The following is a 22,754-nucleotide window of genomic DNA, read 5'->3' as shown; positions in this document are numbered from 1 at the left end:
TGTGTGTGTGTACGCATACGTGTGTGTAGGGGGTTGTGCACCATGTGTTGCGTCTGGCAGACTGAACAGAAGGAGCAGAGATAATCAGACCTCTGAGTGTGTGTATGATAGTGTGTGGGGAAATGGGGGATGGGCAAAAGCTGCCATATGGGGTTTGCTGTGGTCAGGAAAGCCCACCACTCACATTTCCTTATTCTTCACATTTCAGTTCAACAGGCTTTAATGTGAATTCTTGTCTTCATTTTCAGTACTTTTAGCTGTGTAAAGCAACAGGCATTAAGTAAACATCACTTTTAATAATGTTCATTTGCCGTTGTCATATTGTCATCCTCAGTATGACTAATCCAGCTTTTATTTTTTACCAGTTATCCACAGACACTTCAGTTGAGAGTATGCAGTCTATGCAGTTTCATCCAGCTCTCCAGGCACTACACAAAGCTGAGGGTTGTCCTGTGGTAGTCTTGTTGAACCATTTGTATTATTATATTAAACTGACAGGTGTTTTTGGTGGCTTAAACAGCCCTGATATGTGTACTAGTCAAGTTTTTAGTGAGTTCAATCAGTTGATTGATTTGGAATTCAATCCTTTAATTGGTTTAGAATTTAATCCATTGGTTGATTTAGAATTGATTTAACTGATTGGTTTACAATTGAATCCATTGATTTATAATTGATTTCATTGATTGGTTTAGAACTGAACCCATTAGAACGGAACCCACATAGATTTACAATTGAATCCATTGATTGATTTATAAATCAATCCATTAAATGAATTCGAGTTTAATCCATTCATTTAAAATGTATTTCATTGATTGGTCTAGGATTGAATCCATTGAGTTAGAATCAAATCTCTTGATTGGTTTAGAATTGAATCTATTGATTAATTGAGAATTGTATCCATTAGCGTTAACTGACACAGTACGTTCCTCGGTTCGCTTGTTCACTGACGTCATTCACACGAGCGCACACTGTATTTTTGGCTCGACGGCAGCTTCGACAACACACTGCGCTGTCCGGCTGCGCCCCCATTGGCTGAAACCAGAGCTGCCGGAAGTAAATCTCTGGACTCTGATTGGAGGATGCTGTCTTTGTGCGCAGCAGCAGCTGCTGCTGCTGCTTCTGTCGGCTGCAGTATTTTGGAGCGGTCCTGCAGGAGGTCCGCAGAGAGGCGCTAGGCATCGGGAGGCTGTGATTGGTCGAGGCAGCGAGTGCGTTCCTGCTGATTGGCTGGTGCTCTCTTTGTGCGCGCGGCGTCTCGGCAGCTGCGTTTTGAATGGTCCCTGCGAACGAGAAGCCGAAGGCGTCCATGGGCAAAAGGAGTCAGGATGGTGTTAGTTCATGTCGGATATCTGGTTCTTCCCGTGTTTGGTTCAGTAAGAAGCAGAGGTATCGTTATGTTTTTTTTGTTTAATTGAATTATTATTACTCTTACTAACACGAAGCGCCGTAACGAGCGACGACAGTAGCCAAATATAAAACGCCTTTTTTCTCTGTATTCCAGTGCACTACATAGGGTATGGCATCGCGGCGTGTGTACCCTACTTAGTGCACTCATTAGTCAGCCATTTACAATTCAAACATCGCACTGGCTCTGCTGCACGTCGGCTAGAGGTTCATGCAACCTTTTTTTTTGGTCGTTTGATGGCCAACAATAGTCGAATCTATCCGGCACATACATTTAACGTTATTGCGAGTTCACTCTGTACATGAAAAAAAAAGCCCCACTCCAAATCATTTGATACTGTGATTTAATGGCGATCTCAGAGGTTATAAACAGAACCGCAGTCCGCATCTTTTGTGTCCCAGCTGCAGTTTACTTGGGTCGTTAAATATAATAATAATTGTTCGTGGAAATTAAACATTTTGCTTTAAAAAAATAATGTATTAAAATAATGCATGGCAAATATGATAAAAGTGCAGGAGACTGCCATCAAAAAATCCACCATCAAAATGCTGCTGAATAGTACACAGGGCTCAGGACACTATATTGATTGATTTATTCATTGATTTGATTACAACAAATATCCTCTTAGAAAATTGAAGGAAGGTAAAAAACACAATAGGAACTGAGATTTAAGATCAAAGAATAATCCACATGCAGGATCTGTGCTGTTTTGTGTAATGAAACTGTACTATGATGTACACAGGTCATGCAGAAGCATTTCATTGTGCTTGTGTTTTCTGTTCTCTTGTTTTTTTTATTTTTTGTTTATTTTAAAAACCCTTCCTTGTTCCATAGTCCAGAGGCCGCCACTACATGCCGCATCACACCGACCCCCTTTCTCTCTCCCCCCTCTCTCTTTTTCTCTCTCACTCTCTCTCTCTTTTCTCTGTCTATCACTCTTCCCTCTCTCCCCTCTTCCATTGTGTAGCTATAGCGATCGCCTCTCTGCCTGTGTTCTGCCTCCCTCTGCCTCCATCCCCTCTTTCCATCCGAAGACGACATTGGCATTTAAAACCCAAAACCAACCTTCTTCCCACTCATCCAGTATCCTTCTGTGTGCGACTGCAGAATAACACACTCCTTTCTTCTTCTTTTTTTTTTTTTGAGAAGACACCGCTGTCTTGGTTTCAAAACTGTCATTGTTGATGATAACCCATTGTAGCAGTCAACAATTATCATTGTGATTGTCCCATTTTGTTTTCCTCAGCAATGGCATATAGACTTACATTTTTGTTTTTTGTTTTTTTCCAGCCTGTAAATTTCTGTGAAGTGGATGCGTTCGCTACTTGTCCCGAGTAAATTGTTATTTAAAATCCGGGTAGCTGAAGCCACATAGAAGCTGATCGGAATTCTTAAGTGCTTTCATCCAAAGCTTCCAGACACCTATACAAAGCCAAGATCAGCCATCTAAGCCTGTCTTTAAGTGTTGAGTTCTGCAAATCTAACCGTCCAGGCTTAAGCCATGAATAAAAAGCGCCACATTGCCATATTTCTAACATGGTTTCAAATCAATTAAACATTAAGTGGATCTATATGATCTGAAGCTTTGTCTCAAAGGCTTTTTTTCCTCACCTGTGAATTTGTTTTGCAATTGGACAAATTATAGTGGACAATTTCAGCCTTCACATCTTAGCTGCAAACCTGCAAAAGCATGAGTGATTGAAAATATATTTAAAGATCATCATGCCCTTTATGAAAAGCCAAGGAAGTCAGTTGTTATTGACCAAAAGTGTGAGGTGAAGATGGTAGATAAATAATCCTCTGACCTGTAGACTTTTTCTTGGCCCTTGCCTATTTCTGACACCAGACTATAACCATTTTAAAACCTATAAATAAACCTTTGCATAAAGCAGTTTATTTTAAAAACATATTGAATTGGAGGAAAATGTTATTTTTTTTTTTTACTTTGTGCAGCATCTGCCAGGGAAATGAGTGGCTCTAAACTAATTTAAGGAAGAGGATGTTAATAAACCTGTGATTTGCCTTGTAAGCAGAAGGGTTGTCAGAGCTGCTGTAATAGAAAAATAATTAGCTTTCTGACCAATTAAGAGTTCAGAATTCAGCATTGCATTGCAATGTTGCATTGCAGTAATAATAATAAAAATAATATAAAAGAACATACAAAGAAGACCCCATTCAGGATGAATCTTAGCAGATTGAGAAACCTTTGACCTTGTGATATAGAGACAGTCTTCCTCAGAAGAGCTTTTTTTTTTTAAATGCAGCATTGGATTATATCATTTTCAACTCAAATGTCACTTTTATTATAGTCTGAAGCTACACTGTGAGAAGCTAGAGACAAAATGTGATTTACAATGAAGTAGTTATAAATAAAAGATGAAACACTTTACAAATTGAAACCCAAACAGCAAGTGAAACAGGGCACTAAAGATATTCACTACAAATTCCCCAAATTTCTTAGATGTCTCTCTTTACCTCAACTAAGCACACCAAATATCACAACATTCTTCCTGCTACCCCAACGTTAAGCCTTACACTAGTATTTCTAGTGCCCTCAAGCTCGGCCACAGCGAACGCCATCCACATCACAGGAATCCCTAGAACTGCACTGCTGTAGAAATCTTCCTAGAGTTTTGAAATGTCTTTATTTCTTTGGTTGTGGTTTTTGGCTTTCTGTTTGTGTATTAGGCTCTTCAATGCATGATCATGTTTATTTTTCATTAATGAAATTTTTCTTTCTTTTTGACATTTGAACAGCAAACTCCAATGTATCTTTGTGTAGAAATGTCCTGCTCTACTGATATGTGCTGTAGCATACACATCTACCCATTGGATGCTGCTTCTGTTGTTTTAACCTTATGGAGCATGATTGGCTCTTCTTTTTATTTGCATGGAAATATCTTATTATTCGTATCACATGGTTCCACTCATACTAATATTTTCCAATAAAGACTGTAGTTTTTTTCCTTAACCTTCAGTGTCTTCTCTGCTGATTTCCATGTGACCTCCCTTCAAAACCCCACCCCTTTCCAGTTATTTGGCCTCTTTGGCCCTTTACCCCAAGATTAATTTCTTAGCTCTCAGCCTTTTTACTTGCCAAACTGAATCATGGGATATTTAATGTCACAGAAATAGGTGATCTGTTAACATCCACTTAGTCCACAAACATCTCCATTTGCATCTGTCGCTCTTATTTCCTTAATTTATCTCCCCATTTCTCTTCTCTGCAAGCACATGATCCTTTTGTGTTAGAAACATGCCTAAAATTTTGGATGCTTTATGTCCAGAATTCAAACTAATGTTTTTCATACATTTAGGTCTAGAAGTTGATCTTTATTATTAAATGATAAAGTTGATTTCGTTAGTGTGTAGTAATAGATGATAAACTAGAACTTTTCCACATTGTATATATTGTTTCAACCTGGAACTGAAATGCACCTATTTGGGATTGTATGATGAAGATTGCCAGTGGTTTCATTATAATTCAATACTACAATACAGGTAGTCCGCGACAGTCGAGTAGTCCCGGTCGTTTCCTGAGTCGGGATATGGCCTAGCCTACCGAGGAGTCTTAAAGAAAGGTGATCAGTGTGGGGTAGTATACTGTCATTTGTTAAAATTTAACATATTACAGTACATAATGTAGCAAAACAGAACAATTTACAGTACCGTACAGTATATATGTATGTAGCAGCTGGCATGTGGACGAGCACTGGTTTGCAAGTGGAGAGCTGAGCCGGACGCAAGTGTCTGGCGACGCAAACAGAAAGGAGAGAGGCAAGAGCTATAATTCGGCTTTGAAACACCAAAAAACACACACAACAAAAAAAACACACACCAACAATGAGACAACTAAACTCTTTCGAGCACTTTTGAGAGTAAGGCATCTCACAGGGCAGGAGATGCGTACATCCTGGCAGTGTCCCAACGTATCATACTGCATACGCTGCTACATTTGCCTCAGGAAAATTTTAAAATTTTAATAGCTTTGTTGTATCGCTATTGTCACAGTAAGATCTATACCTGTATAGATCACAATGATTTTTAAATAAATAAATAATTATGATTGTGAAGTATTCACCTCCGTTGCTGTCAAACACACTCAATTAGTTCCAGTGCAACCATCAAAACTGCCATAATTAGATAAATGGTGTCTAAGTGTGCTGAATTAAAGGGACTCGTAATATGAATGTTTTTAGAAGGCCAGAGTGTCTGAAGAATATAAGAATATACCCAAATGTACAGCTACATAAAGACCTATCAAAAAAAGAAATAATCTGGGACAAAATATTAAAAATGTATCAATTACAGTTTGGTTACAAATAAACCTCAAGTATTCTATTTTTTTAATGGGAAAAATGACCCTAGCTTGACCCTACAGTGCCATGAATGAGCTATCAAATGTTTTGGGAAAAAAAAAGTCTTAAAATGTATCATTCAGGGTTTGGTTATAACAAATATTCACAACTGTAGGCACCTAAGAGGCCAATGTTAAGTTCTATTATTGTGCCACCACCACCTTGCTTCACTAGAGGGAGAGTGTCTCAGTGTGATGAGCAGTGTTGGGTTTCTGACATTTATAGTGCTTTGTGGCAAAACAAAAGTTAGTTTTTTGTTTCATTGGACCAAAGAGCCCTTTGCTATATATACACAGAGTATATAAAGTCTTCTGGCAAACATATTTCATATAAGTCACTACTCTTCCATGAATCCCAGCTTTGAGGTGTGTTTGTGGTATAACTAGTCTATGTACAGTAAAGAAACAAATATTCTGAGCTATTTTTGTAGAATGATGACCAATTTCCGTTCCAGGTTGTAGAAAAATGTAAAAAATTGAAAGGGAGTAAATGCTTATGTAAGGCATTGTGCACAGTCTTGCTGTCACAGACACTTCTAAATTATTTTACAATCCGTGTTTTTGCACTCGAGTACATTTTCATTTAGTACACAACAAAATACACATAGGTAATGTAATCTGACAATCGAAGACAGAATATCAAAGTTTAATAGGATTTGTTCATTTTAAGTCAAGTAGATCTGTTTTGTCATTCCAGCTATAGATACTGTGTATATGTTTATAGACCAATCAGCCATAACAATAAAACCCCCCTAACATTCTGTAGATCTCCACTGTGCAGCCAAAACAGCCTTTGCCCATCAAGGTATGGACTCCAAGACCTCTGTTGTTGTACTGTTTTATCTGCCACCAAGATGTTAGCGGAAGATCCTTTAAGTCCTATTGCAAATTGGAGCCTCTATCAGTTAGACTCATGCAACCCACATATGCTTAATCAGATTGAGATCTGTGGAATTTGGAGGCCAACCCTTGAACTCTTTCATTTTCCTTAAACTATTCCTTAACAAGTGATTATATAATTTGGCAGAGCACATTATCCTGCTTGAAAGGAGTCACTTTCATTTGGTATGACAATTAAAAAGGTGTGATTGGTCTGTAAAGATGTTTAGATAGGTGACGTATGTCAAAGTAACATCCATATGAATTTTAGAAACCAAAGTTTCATAGTAGAAAATTCCTCAGAGCATCACACTGCCTCCATAGGCTTGCCTTCTTCCCATAGTGCATCCTGGTTCCATCTTTTTCCCAGGTAAGTGACCCACATGTACCTGGCCATCCACATGATGTAAAGAAAATGAGTTTCATCAGACCAGGCCACCTTATTTCATTGGCTCATTGTCCTCACTGCTGCTCACATGCCCTTTGTGAGCACATTTTGATGGTGGACAGGGGTCAGCTTGGGCACTTTGGACGATCTGCTGTGGTGCACTGGTGCACATTTCTATCATAGCCAGCATTAACTATTTCAGCAATTTGTGCTACCAGATGCATTAGCCTTCATTAGCATAAAAAAGCCTTGGTTGTTGATGACTTTATTGCTCGTTCAGAAGTTGTTTGTTGAACAACTTTCACTAGGTACTTACCACTGCATACTGAACACTCAACAAGACCTGCTGTTTTGAGTCAAAAACAGTCAAAATGTGTTAAACTCAGTCTCAAGGTTGTCTGGTTTTACAGCTTCCAACATATCTTCTTTGAGATCTGACTGTTCACTTGCTGCCTAATATATCCCACCCCTTGACAGGTGCCAGTGTAACAAGATAATCAGTGTGATTTACTTCACCTGTCAGTGGTTTTAATGTTACGGCTGATGTTTCCTTTGCATCCCAATTTGCATACCAACTTATCTTGTGGAACTAAATTATTTAAATTAATGTTGTTTGGACTTTTTTGGCAAATAACAGCATAGTTGAATGTATGCAGGGCTAAGTTTTGTAGCCTTACAGCGTTTTTTAAAAATGACTGTGTGAATGCATGTGAGATGCTCTGTGATGGACAGGGTCATTCTGGGTCATTCCTGCATTACACCAAATGTTCTTGGAATAGGTTTTAGCTTCACCACAAACCTGAAGTGATACTCTCTATAAATGGTTAACAAGTTAATGAGCACAAATATTAGAATAAAGACAATATTATAAAAAGGACAACAAGGATACGACAAGAGGTTTATTAGTCTGATAAAAGCACTGTGATCTTATCTCTGAATCTTGTTTCAATTCAAAACTATATTAAGATAAATTTCATTTATTTAGACCATTATATTTATTCATTAAGTTCATATAAGTAAGTTTTAACCTTCAGTTTTTCTGAATGCATTCTCTAACATCTAAAATATTATTTGACTTCTTAAAATTTAAAGTGATTCCTTAACAGTTTTAAATTGCAATATGATTGTAAATTGTTTAACAGAATTAAAGCTTGAAATATTTACGTTAGATTACTATAAAGACAGTGAGTACTGTGCTCTACACCTTTTTTTTTTATCTAATGAAGCAGATGTACAATATATTTCCCTAAAATATTTCTTTCCTGATATGCTGATTTTTAAACGTTTTTTTTTTGGGTTTTTTTTTTTTTTGTCAGACCGTAAAAAGAAATGGGATATTGATTGTATAATCCTATGTTGCATACATTCAGAACAACTGGCTGGCAGACACAGATCAGGTTTATCTGTCACTTTGGAGATGGAGCATTTATGTCTTTTCAAGTATTGCACCAAAAACATTAAACAATGGAATAATTCCAATCCAACATCAGAGGAGAAGAAAGTCAACAAAAGGAATGTCATTTGAATATGAATGTCATTTGAATATATATATAATATATATGTGTGTGTGTGTGTACACACACACACTATATTGCGAAAAGTATTGGATCACCTGACCTTTCCTGCTATATATTGTTCTTTTCCAAACAAAAGTGGAGGCACTCGACTGTTTAGGACGTCTTTAGATGCGCTATAACAGAATTTTGCATTCGCTTGAACTAGGAAGCCCAAACCTGTTCCAGCATGGCCATGCCCCTGTGCACAAAGTGAGCTCCTTGAAGATCTGGTTTACATACTTTGCACCCCAAAGTATGTCTGACTGCACCCTCCTCACCTACATCAGTACTTGCCTTTTGTAATACCCTTGTGGCTGATGAACACAAATATTCATAAGCACACTCCAATATCTAGGTGACCCAGTACTTTGGAAATATAGTGTGTATATATAATTTATATATATATATATTATATAATATATAATATATATATATATATATATATATATATATATATATATATATATATATATATATATATATATATATATTATATAATATATAATATATATAAATTAATAGGCGAATCATAAAAACCAGCAAGTGATTGCATTTTGACTTCTAAATATGCAATTTCATGCAGGTAAGTTTTATTTTGTTATTTTGTCATTGTACTAACTCTAGATGTTTTTCTATTAATCCTTGCACACATGAGAGTGCAGGTAATATTTTGTATCTAGTTATATGTAGTAAGCATTATCATCGAAATCTGAGATTTAATTTAAACAGGTGCATCAAATACTTGCCTACAAGCCATTTATGTTTAATGTAATTATTTAGTTATTTATTTAGTTAATGTAATTTCTATGTAAACTGTCAAATTTACTCATTAGAGAATACAGTAGTATGGAGTTGACACTTGAGGTCAGTGTACCTGCAGTACACTATACAGTGCAGCATTTAAACTAAAAATATAGTTTGAATATAGGGGTGTAACGGTACACAGAATTTATAGTTCGGTTCAATTTCGGTACGGTTAGGGGGAAGAAATTAAAAACATACAATTGCTTGTCATTTTTTTTATTAATGCAGGTTATTATTATTATTAACATTTGTGAACATCAATAGTTTACATTTTTTAAACAATTTTAAAGAAAATGCCTGCTTGGTTAAATAATATAAAACATAATATTTTTAAATATTTTCTAAAAATAAAAGAGAATAAATCGAATTATTGCAATACATTTTTTTTTCATTAAATCGAGTAATCAGTTACATTGGCACAAATTAAAATAATTAAATCAAATGTAATAAATGGAAATATGAAAATACATATGTGTATGTAAGTGTGTGTGTGTGTGTGTGTTTAACATTTAATATTTAACTTTCAAAAGATATGATCTACTTAATTTTTCTACTTCTTTCAGCATACTTCAACAAATGTCTTCATTCCTTCCATCCTTCATTCAGTCAATCCCTCGATATCAGGAATTGTTCGAATTTTCTCCTTTTAATACAAATTCTTGAAGCTGGACATAAAATGCTAAAGAATCCATAGTGATGCCACTTCTTTAGCTTTTTCATGCATGAGCAAAACAAATCTTATTTCCGTTACAGAGTGAGTAGCCACAGTGACACGCTAAAAGTAATTTTTTGTTATTTATTTTTTTTTTTTTATACCCCTCGCATTGTTGGGTAAGTTTTTAAGATCAATAATAATAATTAAAAATGCACCCAAAGTGCGAGGCAGAGACTAAACAAACTTATATAAAACTATATATAAACAAAATTACTACACCCCTAATTAAATAATATATTCAAAATATGTATTGAGTATTGAGTAAATACTAAATGATATATAGTCTAAGCATATACTGTATTTTTTTGCTATACTTCTCTTAATGCTGTTAATGCTAAAATACTTTAGGGGTAAACAAGACTTTGTCCTATGTAGTCAGAAAATGGTCCTACCCAAACCTTACACACCAAAAAGCAACAGCTGCAAAACCATGACCTTTGCTGGCCTTTCTCTCTTAATCTGTCTCTCACTTTTCCTTCACCTGTTTCTCACCATCTGAGGCCGAAATCTCACACTCAGAGCTACTGTTACAGAAGCAGGGCTGGGCAAATAAAAAATCCATTAACCCACTAACCTAGTGAAAGCTAAAGTTTGCTGCCATGCTTTCAGTGGACAAAAACTAATTGGTTAGATCAGTGCTTTAATACAGAGCAAGTGGAAATATACTTTTGTGAATTGCTATAAAGAGGATAAAGTGGGACACACACACACACACACACACACATATATATATATATATATATATATATATATATAATGTGTGTGCATATATATTTAACTGTGTCTGACTAGTGTCTTTATAGTGTATGGTTACAAATTTTGCATATAGTATGAGAGTGATATGGCAGCATTGCTCTGCACTTTATTTTTCTCTGATTTATTACTGTTTACAAATACATGCATGTTCCTGATTAAAAAAAGATGACCTATGCAGTAAAAGTCATTATATAGACCTCTCTTACCCAGTGCATTTAATGCAGCCGGATGTGGGTTTTCAGTGGATTAATACTATGAGTTTAATTGGCACAGTTTAGTCTGTCCCAAACTGGAATAATGAAAAACGTTTTTAGCAACACACACAAACCTTATTCTTAGTCAGTTTATTTTTTATCTAGATAGATAGATAGATAGATAGATAGATAGATAGATAGATAGATAGATAGATAGATAGATAGATAGATAGATAGATAGATAAACATTTTATTTTATTATCGTATCCTCTGTTCATTTATGCACTTTATGTAATTGGTCATGTGAGTAAATTTTTCTAATTGTCCATTGGTTGGCTCTCTGCAGCTTTTTCATTTTTTTCAACTGACAAAATTCACTAAAGCAGAGTTTCCCAGCCCAGCCCTCAGGGGCCAGCAGATGTCCATGCTCCTGTTACAATTTGACCCCTGACACACATGACCCAGGTGACTAGTGTCAAAAGGATCATGATAGAATATAAACAATGACAATCTAGGACACCCGAGGGCATGCTGTTTCTAATCATATCTATGCTCTCTGATGATCAGTTCTCACACTCTTGTCATTGAATGATTGTTTCGACACTGTAACCTCTGATTGGTTATTCTGTGCAGGTACTCATTTCAGCAGGAACCAACACAGCCATGCTACGTCCTGCCGACATTTCCACCTGGCCACACCACTTTCTACTGAGTTCCCGCCAACTGGCCTTGCGGCCCCACAATACCAGGAAGTCCCACCCACTTTCCTACCTCAGGCCTTACAGCAGCAATACCTCATACAGCAGCAGCTACTGCAGCGCAGGTACAAAAGCGCATAGTGTATGTTTTCACATGCGCATTGAACAGTAGCTCATGTATTATGCACATTTTCTTCTAGCAGCGTCACACAAACACGAAATTACATAGTATTGGCACATTATAATCACATAATATTATTTAATATGTGACTTTTTTGACAGACGCACACAAGATCGAGTTCCCATCAACACACACCGGTTACGCCCAGGATATGATTATTCCCCGCCCATGCACATTCCTCAGCCAATGACACAACAGCCCAGATACTTGGCAGAGGGCACAGACTGGTAAGTTTCTAACACAAATCAATTCAAAAAGACATATACAAGCATTGATGAGAAAGAAGCACTGATTAGCACCTACTGCCTGTAATTCTTGTCATATCCTGTTTTTTTGTTTGTTTTGTCATTCTGTCAGGGATCTGAGTGTGGATGCTGGTTTGTCACATCAGTACTCGCTGCAGCAGATTCCACAGCCCTACCAGCACTACATCGCCTCTCCTAGAATGCACCACTTTCCACGGAATACTTCGTCTACGCAAGTGGTAAGTACAGAGTGTGTTTGCATGTGAGTACTGTTTTTAATGTGGAAAAATGTATCATATTTAGTCACAGTGGCCCAACACCTTGCTCACATACTATTTATGAACAAGCAAACAAAATAAATCCTTCTGTTTTTGATGTAACTTTAACCCTATAAAGATAAGTTTACTAGTAAGTGTGTTGAAAGGGTTGTATTATGACTGTCTAATTACAACAGCATTTCCTAGATACATATGTATAGTATTCAGTACAGATTAAAAAGTGAACATGCAGTAGAAACTAGTACTAGAAGTAGAAGTGCAATTTTAAGGGTGTCCATGTGAAACCATTCACAGCAGCAGATAATGAGAGATGAGTACTCACAAGCAGATGCTTCAACAGAATGAAAGAACTTATTAGGCAGTATTTAAAGATTCTCATAGTGAATTTAGGTTCTTGCTCAAAGGCCCCGAACAGCAGCAACTTGAAATCGCTTCCTTTGAGCTTTGCTTGCTCAAGGGTGTCAGGATCTGGACTCAAACCAGTGTTGGCTGCATTAGAAATAGGGTCTCTAGCAGTCTACCACAAGTGGGAACGTGAACCCAAATACAGAGACATATTAAAAAATTTAAAAAATGTTTTTATTAGAAAGTAAAAAAATTTGAGAGAAAAGCAAAACAGTTTCCACAAAAGGAGGTCCCAAAAAGACAACACAAAAGCTTTCCAAATTGAAGGAAAAAATACTCAAATTCTTGTCTAGAAAAAAGCAGAGCAAAAGGAAATCCACAACTCAAAAGGAAAACAAATTACTCAAAAACAAGAACTTACACAAGGCTACTTGCAAATAGAACTGTAGACACAGGCACGCAAAAACTCAAGCAACATACACCATAACATCAACAATCAAGCCAAGAACTGACAAAGGGGGAACTTAAATATACACAGGAGTGATGAGATATAGGTGAAAACAACAGATAACAAATGAGGGACACAGGGATACAATGGTGACTTCTGGTGGGTAAAAAGTAAAAACACAAAGAAAGAGGGGAAAAAAAAGTCTGTACAGACTAACCCAAATCTTGACAAAAACTAGATGTGACATGTAAAAAAAATAATGTCTCATGATTATTGATTGACCATAAATTGTGCTTGTTTGTGCAGGTTGTCCATGAGGTAAGGAATTATCCATATCCCCAGCTGCACCTACTGGCTTTGCAGAGTTTAAGCCCCAGTCGACATGCTTCTGCTGTACGAGAGAGTTATGAGGTATCACACTTACACATACAGGTGCATCTCAATAAAATAAAAAGTTGATTTATTTTACTAATTCAATACAAAAAGTGAAACTCGTATATTATATAGATTCATCACACCCAGACTGATATATTTCAAGTGTTTATTTCTTTTAATTGTGATGATTTTGGTTTACAATTAACAAAAACCCACCAGTTCAAATCTCAAAAAATTTGAATACTTCTAATGAAGACCAATCAAAAAAAACATTTTTAGTGAATTGTTGTCCTTCTGGACAGTATGTTCATTTACTGTATACGTACTCAATATTTAGTAGGGGCTCCTTTTGCTTTAATTACTACGTTGATTCGGCATGGCATGGAGGTGATCAGTCTGTGGCACTGCTGAGGTGGTATGGAAGCCCAGGTTTCTTTGACAGTGGCCTTCAGCCCATTTGCATTTTTTGGTCTCTTGTTTCTCATTTTCCTCTTGGCAATACCTCATAGATTCTCTATAGGGTTCAGGTCTGGTGAGTTTGCTGGCCAGTCAAGCACACCAACACTATGGTCATTTAACCAACTTTTGGTGCTTTTGGCAGTGTGGGCAGGTGCTAAATTCTGCTGGAAAATGAAATCAGCATCTCCATAAAGTTGGTCAGCAGAAGGAAGCATGACGTGCTCTTAAACTTCCTGGTAGCCGGCTGTGCTGATCTTGGACTTGATAAAACACAGTGGACCAACACCAGCAGATGACACGACTCCACAAACCACCACTGAGTGTGAAAACTTTACACTGGACCTCAGGCAACTTGGATTCTTGTCCTCTCCTCTCTTCTTCTGGACTCTGAGACCTTGATTTCAAATGAAATGCAACATCTTCTTTCCTTTCATCTGAAAAGAGGACTTTGGCCCACTGAGCAACAGGCCAGTCCTTTTTGTCCTTTTGTCCTTTGCCCAGGTAAGACACCCTGTGGCTCGACACAAGAAATGCATCAGTTGTAGCCCATGGATACGTCTGTGCATGGTGGCACTTGAAGCCCTGACTCCAGCTGCAGTCCACTCTTTGTGAATCTCCCCAAATTTTTGAATGGGCTTCATTTCACCTTCTCTACCACATTATTTTCTTCCATTCAACTTTCCATTATTGTGCTTGGATACAGCACTCTGTAAACAGCAGCTTAATTAGCAATGACCTTTTGTGTCTTCCCCTCCATGTGCAGGGTGTCACTGATGGTCTTCTGGACAACTGTCAAGTCAGCAGTCCCCCATGATTGTGTAGCATTAACCAGACTAAGACACTACTTGAAGGCTCAGGAAACATTTGCAGGTGTTTGGATTTAATGCGCTAATTAGAGTGTGACACCACGAGTCTCCAATATTGAACTTTTTTACAATATTCAAATATAGATACTAAATTTTGGGTTTTCATTAGCTGTAAGCCATAATCATCAAAATTAAAAGAAACAAACACTTGAAATATATATTAGTCTGTGTGTGATGAATCTATATAATATACAAGTTTCACTTTTTGTATTAAATTACAAAAACTTTTGAATGATATTCAAATTTATTGAGATGCACCTGTACATGTTATGTAACACACTTTGTAAAAGCAATTAAAATTGCCACATATGCAAAATAATTGCGTGTGTGTGTTAGGAGCTGCTTCAGCTGGAGGATCGGTTGGGTAGTGTGAGCCGAGGAGCCATCCAGACCACCATTGAGAGGTTTACTTTCCCTCACAAGTACAAGAAGGTACACACATAGACATACACACTTTGAAAAGAAATAAACAAACCCTTCATACCCTGTCCGTCATCTCTCAACTATTTTATTGTGTTTACAGAGGAAGCCGTTGGAGATGAAGTTGTATGATGATGAGGAGGAGTCTGACGTAGATGAGAAATGCACCATCTGTCTCTCCATGCTTGAGGATGGCGAGGATGTCAGGTATGAAGTTCACTCTTGGGAGTACAATATTTTATTTATTTTAATAGTTTGTTCATTCATGGGGCTCAGAAAAACCATCAACCCCTAATCCATTTGCCTACCTAAATATATTGTTTTTGCAAAGACCTCCAGTCAAATTCACAGCATTGTCAAATGATGATAATCTGCATACAAGCATGCTAATTAGGCTTGCATTGACTGACACAGTACACACCACCCGTGACCTGTTTTATTTTAATTACAACATATTCTCCAGCACTGCAGGAATACTTTTCGCTCCCTAAAGAGCAATTTTTATAACCAGCTGCTGCTTAAGTTAAAAAAGCTCTCTAACTCTGAGAAAAGGTAGATACTGTTCAGTATATTTTTACTATAGTACAGTTTGCACCACTATTTATTTTAAACCAACCAACCAAATATAAGATTGTACAGTTGGGAGATAGGGACCTTACTGAAGGGTACAACTGGGTTTGGACCCTAATTTTTTTTTGGTTGATTACTACATCTACTACTACTAATAATAATACTAATACTAGTACTACTAATAATACTAGTACTACTAATAATAGTAATAATAACAACAATAATTTCGTTTATTAAAATGATTTATAGCATGCAGGCTGTAGAGTTTATTTTTCCATTGGTGGATAAATTTTCTTGTCTATGTTTTTGATTGTGTTAAAACACAATCTGCTAATAGTACATTATTATTCATTAATTATATACTGTAATCATTATTTGTAAGATCATTCAGTTTAATAATCTCATTTATGGTAATCGATCCCCCACCCCCTCGCCCCCTTTTATCTCTTTCTATAGACGATTGCCCTGCATGCACCTCTTCCATCAGGTGTGTGTGGATCAGTGGTTGGCCACCAGCAGGAAGTGTCCCATATGCAGAGTGGACATCCAGACACAACTCACACCTGAGAGCTGAAACACGCCCAAACACTGACTCTTTTCACATTTATGAATTCAAGCACATAGACATACAAATTCAGCTCAAATGAGCACAAGGACACACACAACCACATCCTTGCAACAGTTTATAGAGATCTATTCACAGACACAAAACCTGTTTGTATTCATGCTACCAAAAGCCTAAGTATTGATACACACACACACACACACACACACACACACACACACACACACACACACACACACGTACTCTCTCTACTGTACTTAGGGGCTTACAATGCATTCAGTTAAGCATTATACCTTACATGTACAACAGTGACATACACACAATCCATCAAGTCAGTAAATGTCTCATATCTTATCCTCACACTTCACTGATTATAATGAGACTATATTACTGTTCTCTCTCATACACACACAGGTTTAACAGTGGATGGATGATATAAAGAGTAATCTGGTCCATGTGTGTATGAGTGTATAAGTAGCATCTGTGTGTGTGTATGTGTATATGTGTGTGTGTGTGTTTTCATAATTCTAAAGCCATGCCCCTAATGGAAGAATTTTTACAAGCTCTAGTCAGGGTCTGCAAGACTCTGAGCTTGCAGACAACACACACATATGCTTAACTGCTGCTTGAGAGCAGGTGTGTGTGCATTTCTGTCATGCTGCAGCTATTTCAGTAGTGTGTACGTGAGAGACTACCTTGTGTGTGTGCTTCAGTGTGGAAGATTATAGGAACTAGTTAGCTGTGCACTAACATTCTTATAGAAAAGCCAAAATTACACATCAAAGCAACAAAGAAATTAAAGCAAAAAAATGAGAGACATAACAGAAGCATCTGCCAGAATTTATTTTAACAAGGGTGAGGCGGCATCTCCAGTCCAGGAAGTTAGGAGACAAGGGAACATTGTGTTTGGTGGGTGTGTAGATAGGGGCAGGGCTCTCCAATGTAGTAGCTGCATGCCTCTGTGTTTGGGCAGTTGTGTGTACGCCTAAGTGTGTGTGTGTGTGTGTGTGTGTGTGTGTGTGTGTGTGTGTGTGTGCGTGTGCGTCTGCATCTGTGGAGCATAAATCTGCATGAGTGTATATTAGCCCCTTTAAGCTGTGATGATCTGTAACACTAGCAGACTGATGTAGCGTGAGTAAGTGAGTGAGTGAGTAAATGCGTGTGAAACCCTGCCATGATCTTTGACCCAAAATGCCTACTGAAGAAGCACATGTGAGCGTAGCTAAAGCGCCCAGCCTCTCTCTCTGGTGCTTTATTGCCATGGTTAAACTATTTATTATTGGTATTTAAACATGCAGTGTTTTGGGGGGAGGGCAAGGGGTGGTGCAGTCGAGCTTGTACATTAAACTGTGCGTGTGTGTGTTTTGTGCGTGACGGGTCTCCCCTCGTGGTCGCTATGCTGGTCGCTATGCTGGTTGCTATGTTGGTTGCTATGCTGTATTGCTAGAACAACTGTTTTAGAATGTGCTGTGATGGAGGAGCATCCACCAATTGCATGCAAGCAAACAAGGGGACGGAACAAGAACTGAGGATTGTCAAGTGCTTTTAGTTTTATATGGCTTTCTCACTTTCTCACTTACATTTAGGGAACATGGTACTTTCATTTGAAAGTTTAAAATGTAATGATCTTGAAAAACGGGGCAACACGTTTCCATGGTCTTCGGTTTGATTCTGACCTTGTATTACAGACTATGTGGAGTGTGTACATGCTCTCCCCCTGTTTACTTTGGGTTACTTATGGGTTCCCTGGTGTCCTCCACTGTTACTTTCTGGCAGGCAGATTGGCAATGCCATATTGTTCCTATGTGTGAATGAGTGTGTGAATGTGTTTGCTGGTGGCCAGCGAGGGACTGGTGCCCCATGTATTCCCAGGGTGTATTCCCACCTTGTGCCATGTGTCCCTGGGTTGTACATTTTATCCACTGACCAAGATGTGTGTGTGTGTGTGTGTGTGTATGTGTGTGTGTGTGTGTGTGTGTGTGTGTGTGTGTTGTTGTTGCATAACAGAACAACCCATACAAAAGCAGTGTTCATCCAGAAACTCAAGCATCTAAGCATCTCACATTGCTTAACCCAAACAGATCTATGAGAGAGATGTTATTTATACCATATTACTTAGTCTAGACCATCCCATATGGCTATAACCGTAATCCTTCTTCTTTTTTTTTATTATTCCTTTTTTTTTTTTTAAGTGCTTCCCAAAAACAGAATTTTATTTGCTGCCAAGAAAGTCTTCATTTGAACTCTATCCCTTCCTCTCTTGCTCCTTGTGTGCTGATTGGTGGATGTTGGCTCGTGTTGATAGTTTACACAGGGTTTTGTCCGTTGAAATGCCTTAAGTATTTAACAATCATAATTTATTACTAACTGTAGATATTGTGGGTACATATTTAATTTTGTATAGTTTTTCTTTTTTATTTGAACCATATTTTATTTATTTAGAGAAAACACAAAAATGGAGTAAGACTCTTACCTCATGTTTGAGTTGGTTTTGCAGGAATGCTTTTTCGCATGCGGGTGGTTGTGTTTGTGCGTGTTTCTTCCTTGGTGCTGTGACCTCACTGACATTCCGCTTGCTGATTGACCATATGCGGTGGCGGAGTGCAAGTGCTCTTGGTTTTTGATTCACTGTCCTGTTTGCACTCTTAGTTTTCTCGGGGCCACCCTCTCACTGGCATATTTCCGACCACTCTGGCAATATCCATTATATTTGCCTCTTATTTTCTCTCTTTTTTGTCTCTTTTTTTCTCAATCTATTTTTTCTACCTGATGTTTTGTTCTCAAAATAACTCTAACTTTTGCATTTCCTCTTTTTTTTATTATTACTTTATTTTTTATCTTTCTGCCTCACATTCTTGCACTATCTTTACTTGTCAATGCTTATCTTTTTTCCTACTTTAGAAACACCTTTTTCATTGGCATTTTGACAAGCCCTCTTTTTCTATTTTTCTCTTTGTCTGTCTGCCAGAGGACATCAGCATTCTGTAGTGCAGGGTCAGGATTAACATTAAAAGCACAAATGATTTTTAAAAAACTGCATGTTTTACTCAGGTTTGAATATATTACACAACAGAAGTAGAAATGTACAAGTAAAATAAAAAAGCACAGATATTCTACTAATATTTCAGAGGATTAATGGATTTTTTTTGTTGTTGTTTGTTAGTTTTTTTTTTTTTTTTGCTGCTGCTTGCATTGAATAAGAACAAATTTCCAGAAGGTGCCAGTGACAGGGGTGCCACATGCTGTCCAGCTGTGGGTGTTTTTATTTTCACTAGAGGATTTTCCAGCAGAAATAAAACAAAAAAAATAGAATTAGAATATTTATCATTCATATTAAAGCAATAGCGCCTCCTGCTGAAGAGACTGCTGTTAGATGTCTGGTCAAGTAAAAAAGCTCTGCGTGAAATAATCTTTTGGTGGAATTTTTGTACCTTATTTATTACTACTACTAATAATGATTTTAAAAAGTGGCATCGCTAAACCCAAAATGTTTTGTTTGTTGGTTGTTTTTTTTTTCTTTAAAGCTTGTACATGATCCTTTTTGTATGTGCTCTTTTTATAATAAAACATTAAAATTTCCCAAAAAAACTGTATGCTGTCAATAATTGTATATACAGTAGTGATGTGCATCTCCCTAAGTGAGGCCGATGTGATTTACATCTCGATGCACAGCAAACGATACTATACATTAAAGATATACACTCCTGAACAAAATCTTAAGACCGGGGGAAACATTCCAAGTATTCGCATTTCGCGCTGGTGGATCATAACCAGGTTGTAAGAACTGCTTCTAAATTTTAAAAGAAAATAAAGGAGCAAGAGGCAAAGAAACAGGGAGTAGGCAATTTATTGAAAACTGCATTTAAACTCAAACAGCCTGTTCATCAGCTGATCAAAAGTTAAGACCATAGCCTAAAAATCCCCACAACAAAACTAAAAGTATCAAAAAAAGGGCTCAGTAGTGCGTAACCCCACCGTTCTTGTTCATAACTTTAAACACTTGTTTCAGCATGCTTGATGCAACTGTTTCCAGGAGGCTGGTTGGAACGTTGCTCCATGTTGTGAAGATGGCTTCATGAAGGGCATCAACAGTCTGGAACTGACGTCTGTTTTTGCAATCTTCCCTTGCCATCTAACCCAAAACATTCTCAATGGGATTTAAATAGGTGGAACATGCTTGATGGTCCAGAAGTGCAGCGTTACTGTACTAGAAGCAGTCCTTCGTCAGACGGGTGTTGTGAACTGCAGTTTTGTCCTGGTAAGAAACCCAGTAATTACCACACAGACAAGGGCCCTCAGTCAAGAGGGATGCCTGCTGCAACATGTCTACATAGTCAGCCGCCGTTTGAGGCCCCTGCACAACCTGAAGCTTCATCCCAGATCATAATAGAGCCTCCTCCACTGTGCCATGTAGAAAACATCTCTAGTGGGATCTCCTTGTCATGCCAGTATTGTTGGAAGCCATCAGGACTATCCAGCTAAAATGTTTTCTTGTCCGAAAATAAAACTTTCTTTCATCTTTCAATGTCCCATGTTTGGTGCTCCCTTGCAAATTCCAAATGGGCAAGTCTGTGGTATGGGAGCAGACATGGCTTTCGAAGATGTTTTTTGTTGTTTAAGTCCTTCTCTCGCAGATGCGGTCTTATGGTTATTGGGCTCCAGTCAGCATCAGTAAGGGCCTTAATTTGGTTCTAGGATCGGCCTGTGTCTTCATGGACAGCCCGGGTTTTTTTGTCCCATAACTCTCAGGATTTTTTACGAAATTTAAGACGACTGTCTTACTGTGTCCAACCTCGGCAGCAATGGTACATTGCAAGAGCCCTTGCTTGTGCAGCTCAACAATCCTGCCACATTCAAAAACAGAAAGCCTTTTTGCTTTTGCCATCAGGAGTTCATGACATTAAAGCAATATTTTTGCACATATTTTTAGGCTATGGTCTTAAACTTTTGATCAGCGGATGAACAGCCTGTTTGAGTTTAAATGCAGTTTTTAATAAATTGCCTTCTCTCTATTTTTTGTTTGTTGCTCTTGTTTCTTTTTTTGCCATTTTGAAGAAGTTTTTACAACCTGTTTATGATTGACCAGAGCGAAATTCGAATACTTGGACTGTTTCCCCCGTCTTAAGATTTTGTTCAGGAGTGTATATAAAGCAATTACAGATGAGACATGATACAATTCACCCCTATTATGATGCTATGCAATTCAATATGGTACAGATGGTTTGCTTTTATTTCTTTTGTTTAGACAGATAGCAATTCATAAACTTCAAAACTTCCTCCTGCCTTCTAACGCATGGTCCTTTTTCAAAGGGCCTTTGTAATGTAAGAAAAAAAAAGATTAAATAAAGCCAGACGTTCTTTTCCTGTTCTGTCACTAAGAAGATGTAGCTTTACCTCTGCAATGTTAATCTATATTCTCTTTGATTCTCGGGACAAGCTTAGGATCCATAGTGTTGTGATACATCATATTCATGTAGCAACAGGGCTGAAAGAAACAGTTTAACGAGGAGAAAAATATTGGTCACTTTCTTAATAAAAAATAATAATAGTGCATCTACTAATAATTTTCTATTAACTTCAGTTTAGTGCAAGACCAAATATTCTCTATATGGTTCAACTGTGATATCTGACCAAGCCATTCAAGCCTCAAGGACTTTTTCCTGGTAGTTCTTTTGCAGTGTTGACAGGAGAATTATCTTCCACATTTTCTCTTTAGAAAGCAACCGGGGGAAGCAAGTCTTTCTGCAATATTCTCTTATATTCCAAATAATGAATTGACTACTCACAGTGAAGCAGCTTAACAGTACCAGCATCTGAAAAGGCTCCCAACACCACTTCATCTGTGATTAGCTGTGGTAGAGATGCATTTATTATTGTATTTATAACCAGCTCATCCAAGACACTTTATTTTAGAATGTTACTCATTTCCTTGTTACCCTGACAGTTTACAATTGTAGATCTATACCATGGTTGGGCAAAGATACATCAAATTGTATTTTAAAATAAAATACCAAATACACTGACTAAGTTGATTAAGTTTATGTTTGATAGCAACAGCTTTTCTCTGGCAGTCGTGCAATAAATCTGACATATGCAACCAGTTTAATGTTTAACAGTTTGTGAATGACTCATAATTGTATCCTAATTTAGTTACTTGGTGTTAATAAAGGACATATTTTGCATCAGCAACACCGATTCAGTGACAAACATGTCATTCATAACTGATGGCAACTGTATCCATAGTAACTAG

At 37.4% G+C, this 22,754-nt stretch overlaps 1 protein-coding gene across 3 annotated transcripts; it reads left to right on the top strand.

Moving 5' to 3' along the window:
* The first annotated feature begins 1,073 nt into the window (after window positions 1-1,073).
* On the top strand, window positions 1,074-19,802 carry rnf165a (ring finger protein 165a). Of its 3 annotated transcripts, none has more exons than XM_046867210.1 (8): window positions 1,074-1,386; window positions 11,688-11,877; window positions 12,035-12,160; window positions 12,291-12,417; window positions 13,556-13,642; window positions 15,286-15,381; window positions 15,473-15,576; window positions 16,396-19,802. In XM_046867210.1, the coding sequence occupies exons 1-8, from the start codon at window positions 1,326-1,328 to the stop codon at window positions 16,511-16,513; spliced, it is 909 nt and encodes a 302-aa protein (XP_046723166.1). In that variant the 5' UTR covers window positions 1,074-1,325; the 3' UTR covers window positions 16,514-19,802. The 3 variants fall into 3 exon arrangements, with proteins under 3 accessions (XP_046723166.1, XP_046723164.1, XP_046723167.1); XM_046867208.1 differs by having other exon boundaries at window positions 1,075-1,386; window positions 13,556-13,660; XM_046867211.1 differs by lacking the exon at window positions 1,074-1,386 and adding an exon at window positions 10,909-11,519 and having other exon boundaries at window positions 13,556-13,660.
* Window positions 19,803-22,754: the final 2,952 nt, after the last annotated feature.

Source organism: Silurus meridionalis, chromosome 15 (genome assembly GCF_014805685.1).
Source record: "Silurus meridionalis isolate SWU-2019-XX chromosome 15, ASM1480568v1, whole genome shotgun sequence".
Taxonomy (NCBI): domain Eukaryota; kingdom Metazoa; phylum Chordata; class Actinopteri; order Siluriformes; family Siluridae; genus Silurus; species Silurus meridionalis.
The sequence above is the reverse complement of the archived record's forward strand: the minus strand, read 5'-3'. Positions and strand labels throughout refer to the sequence as shown.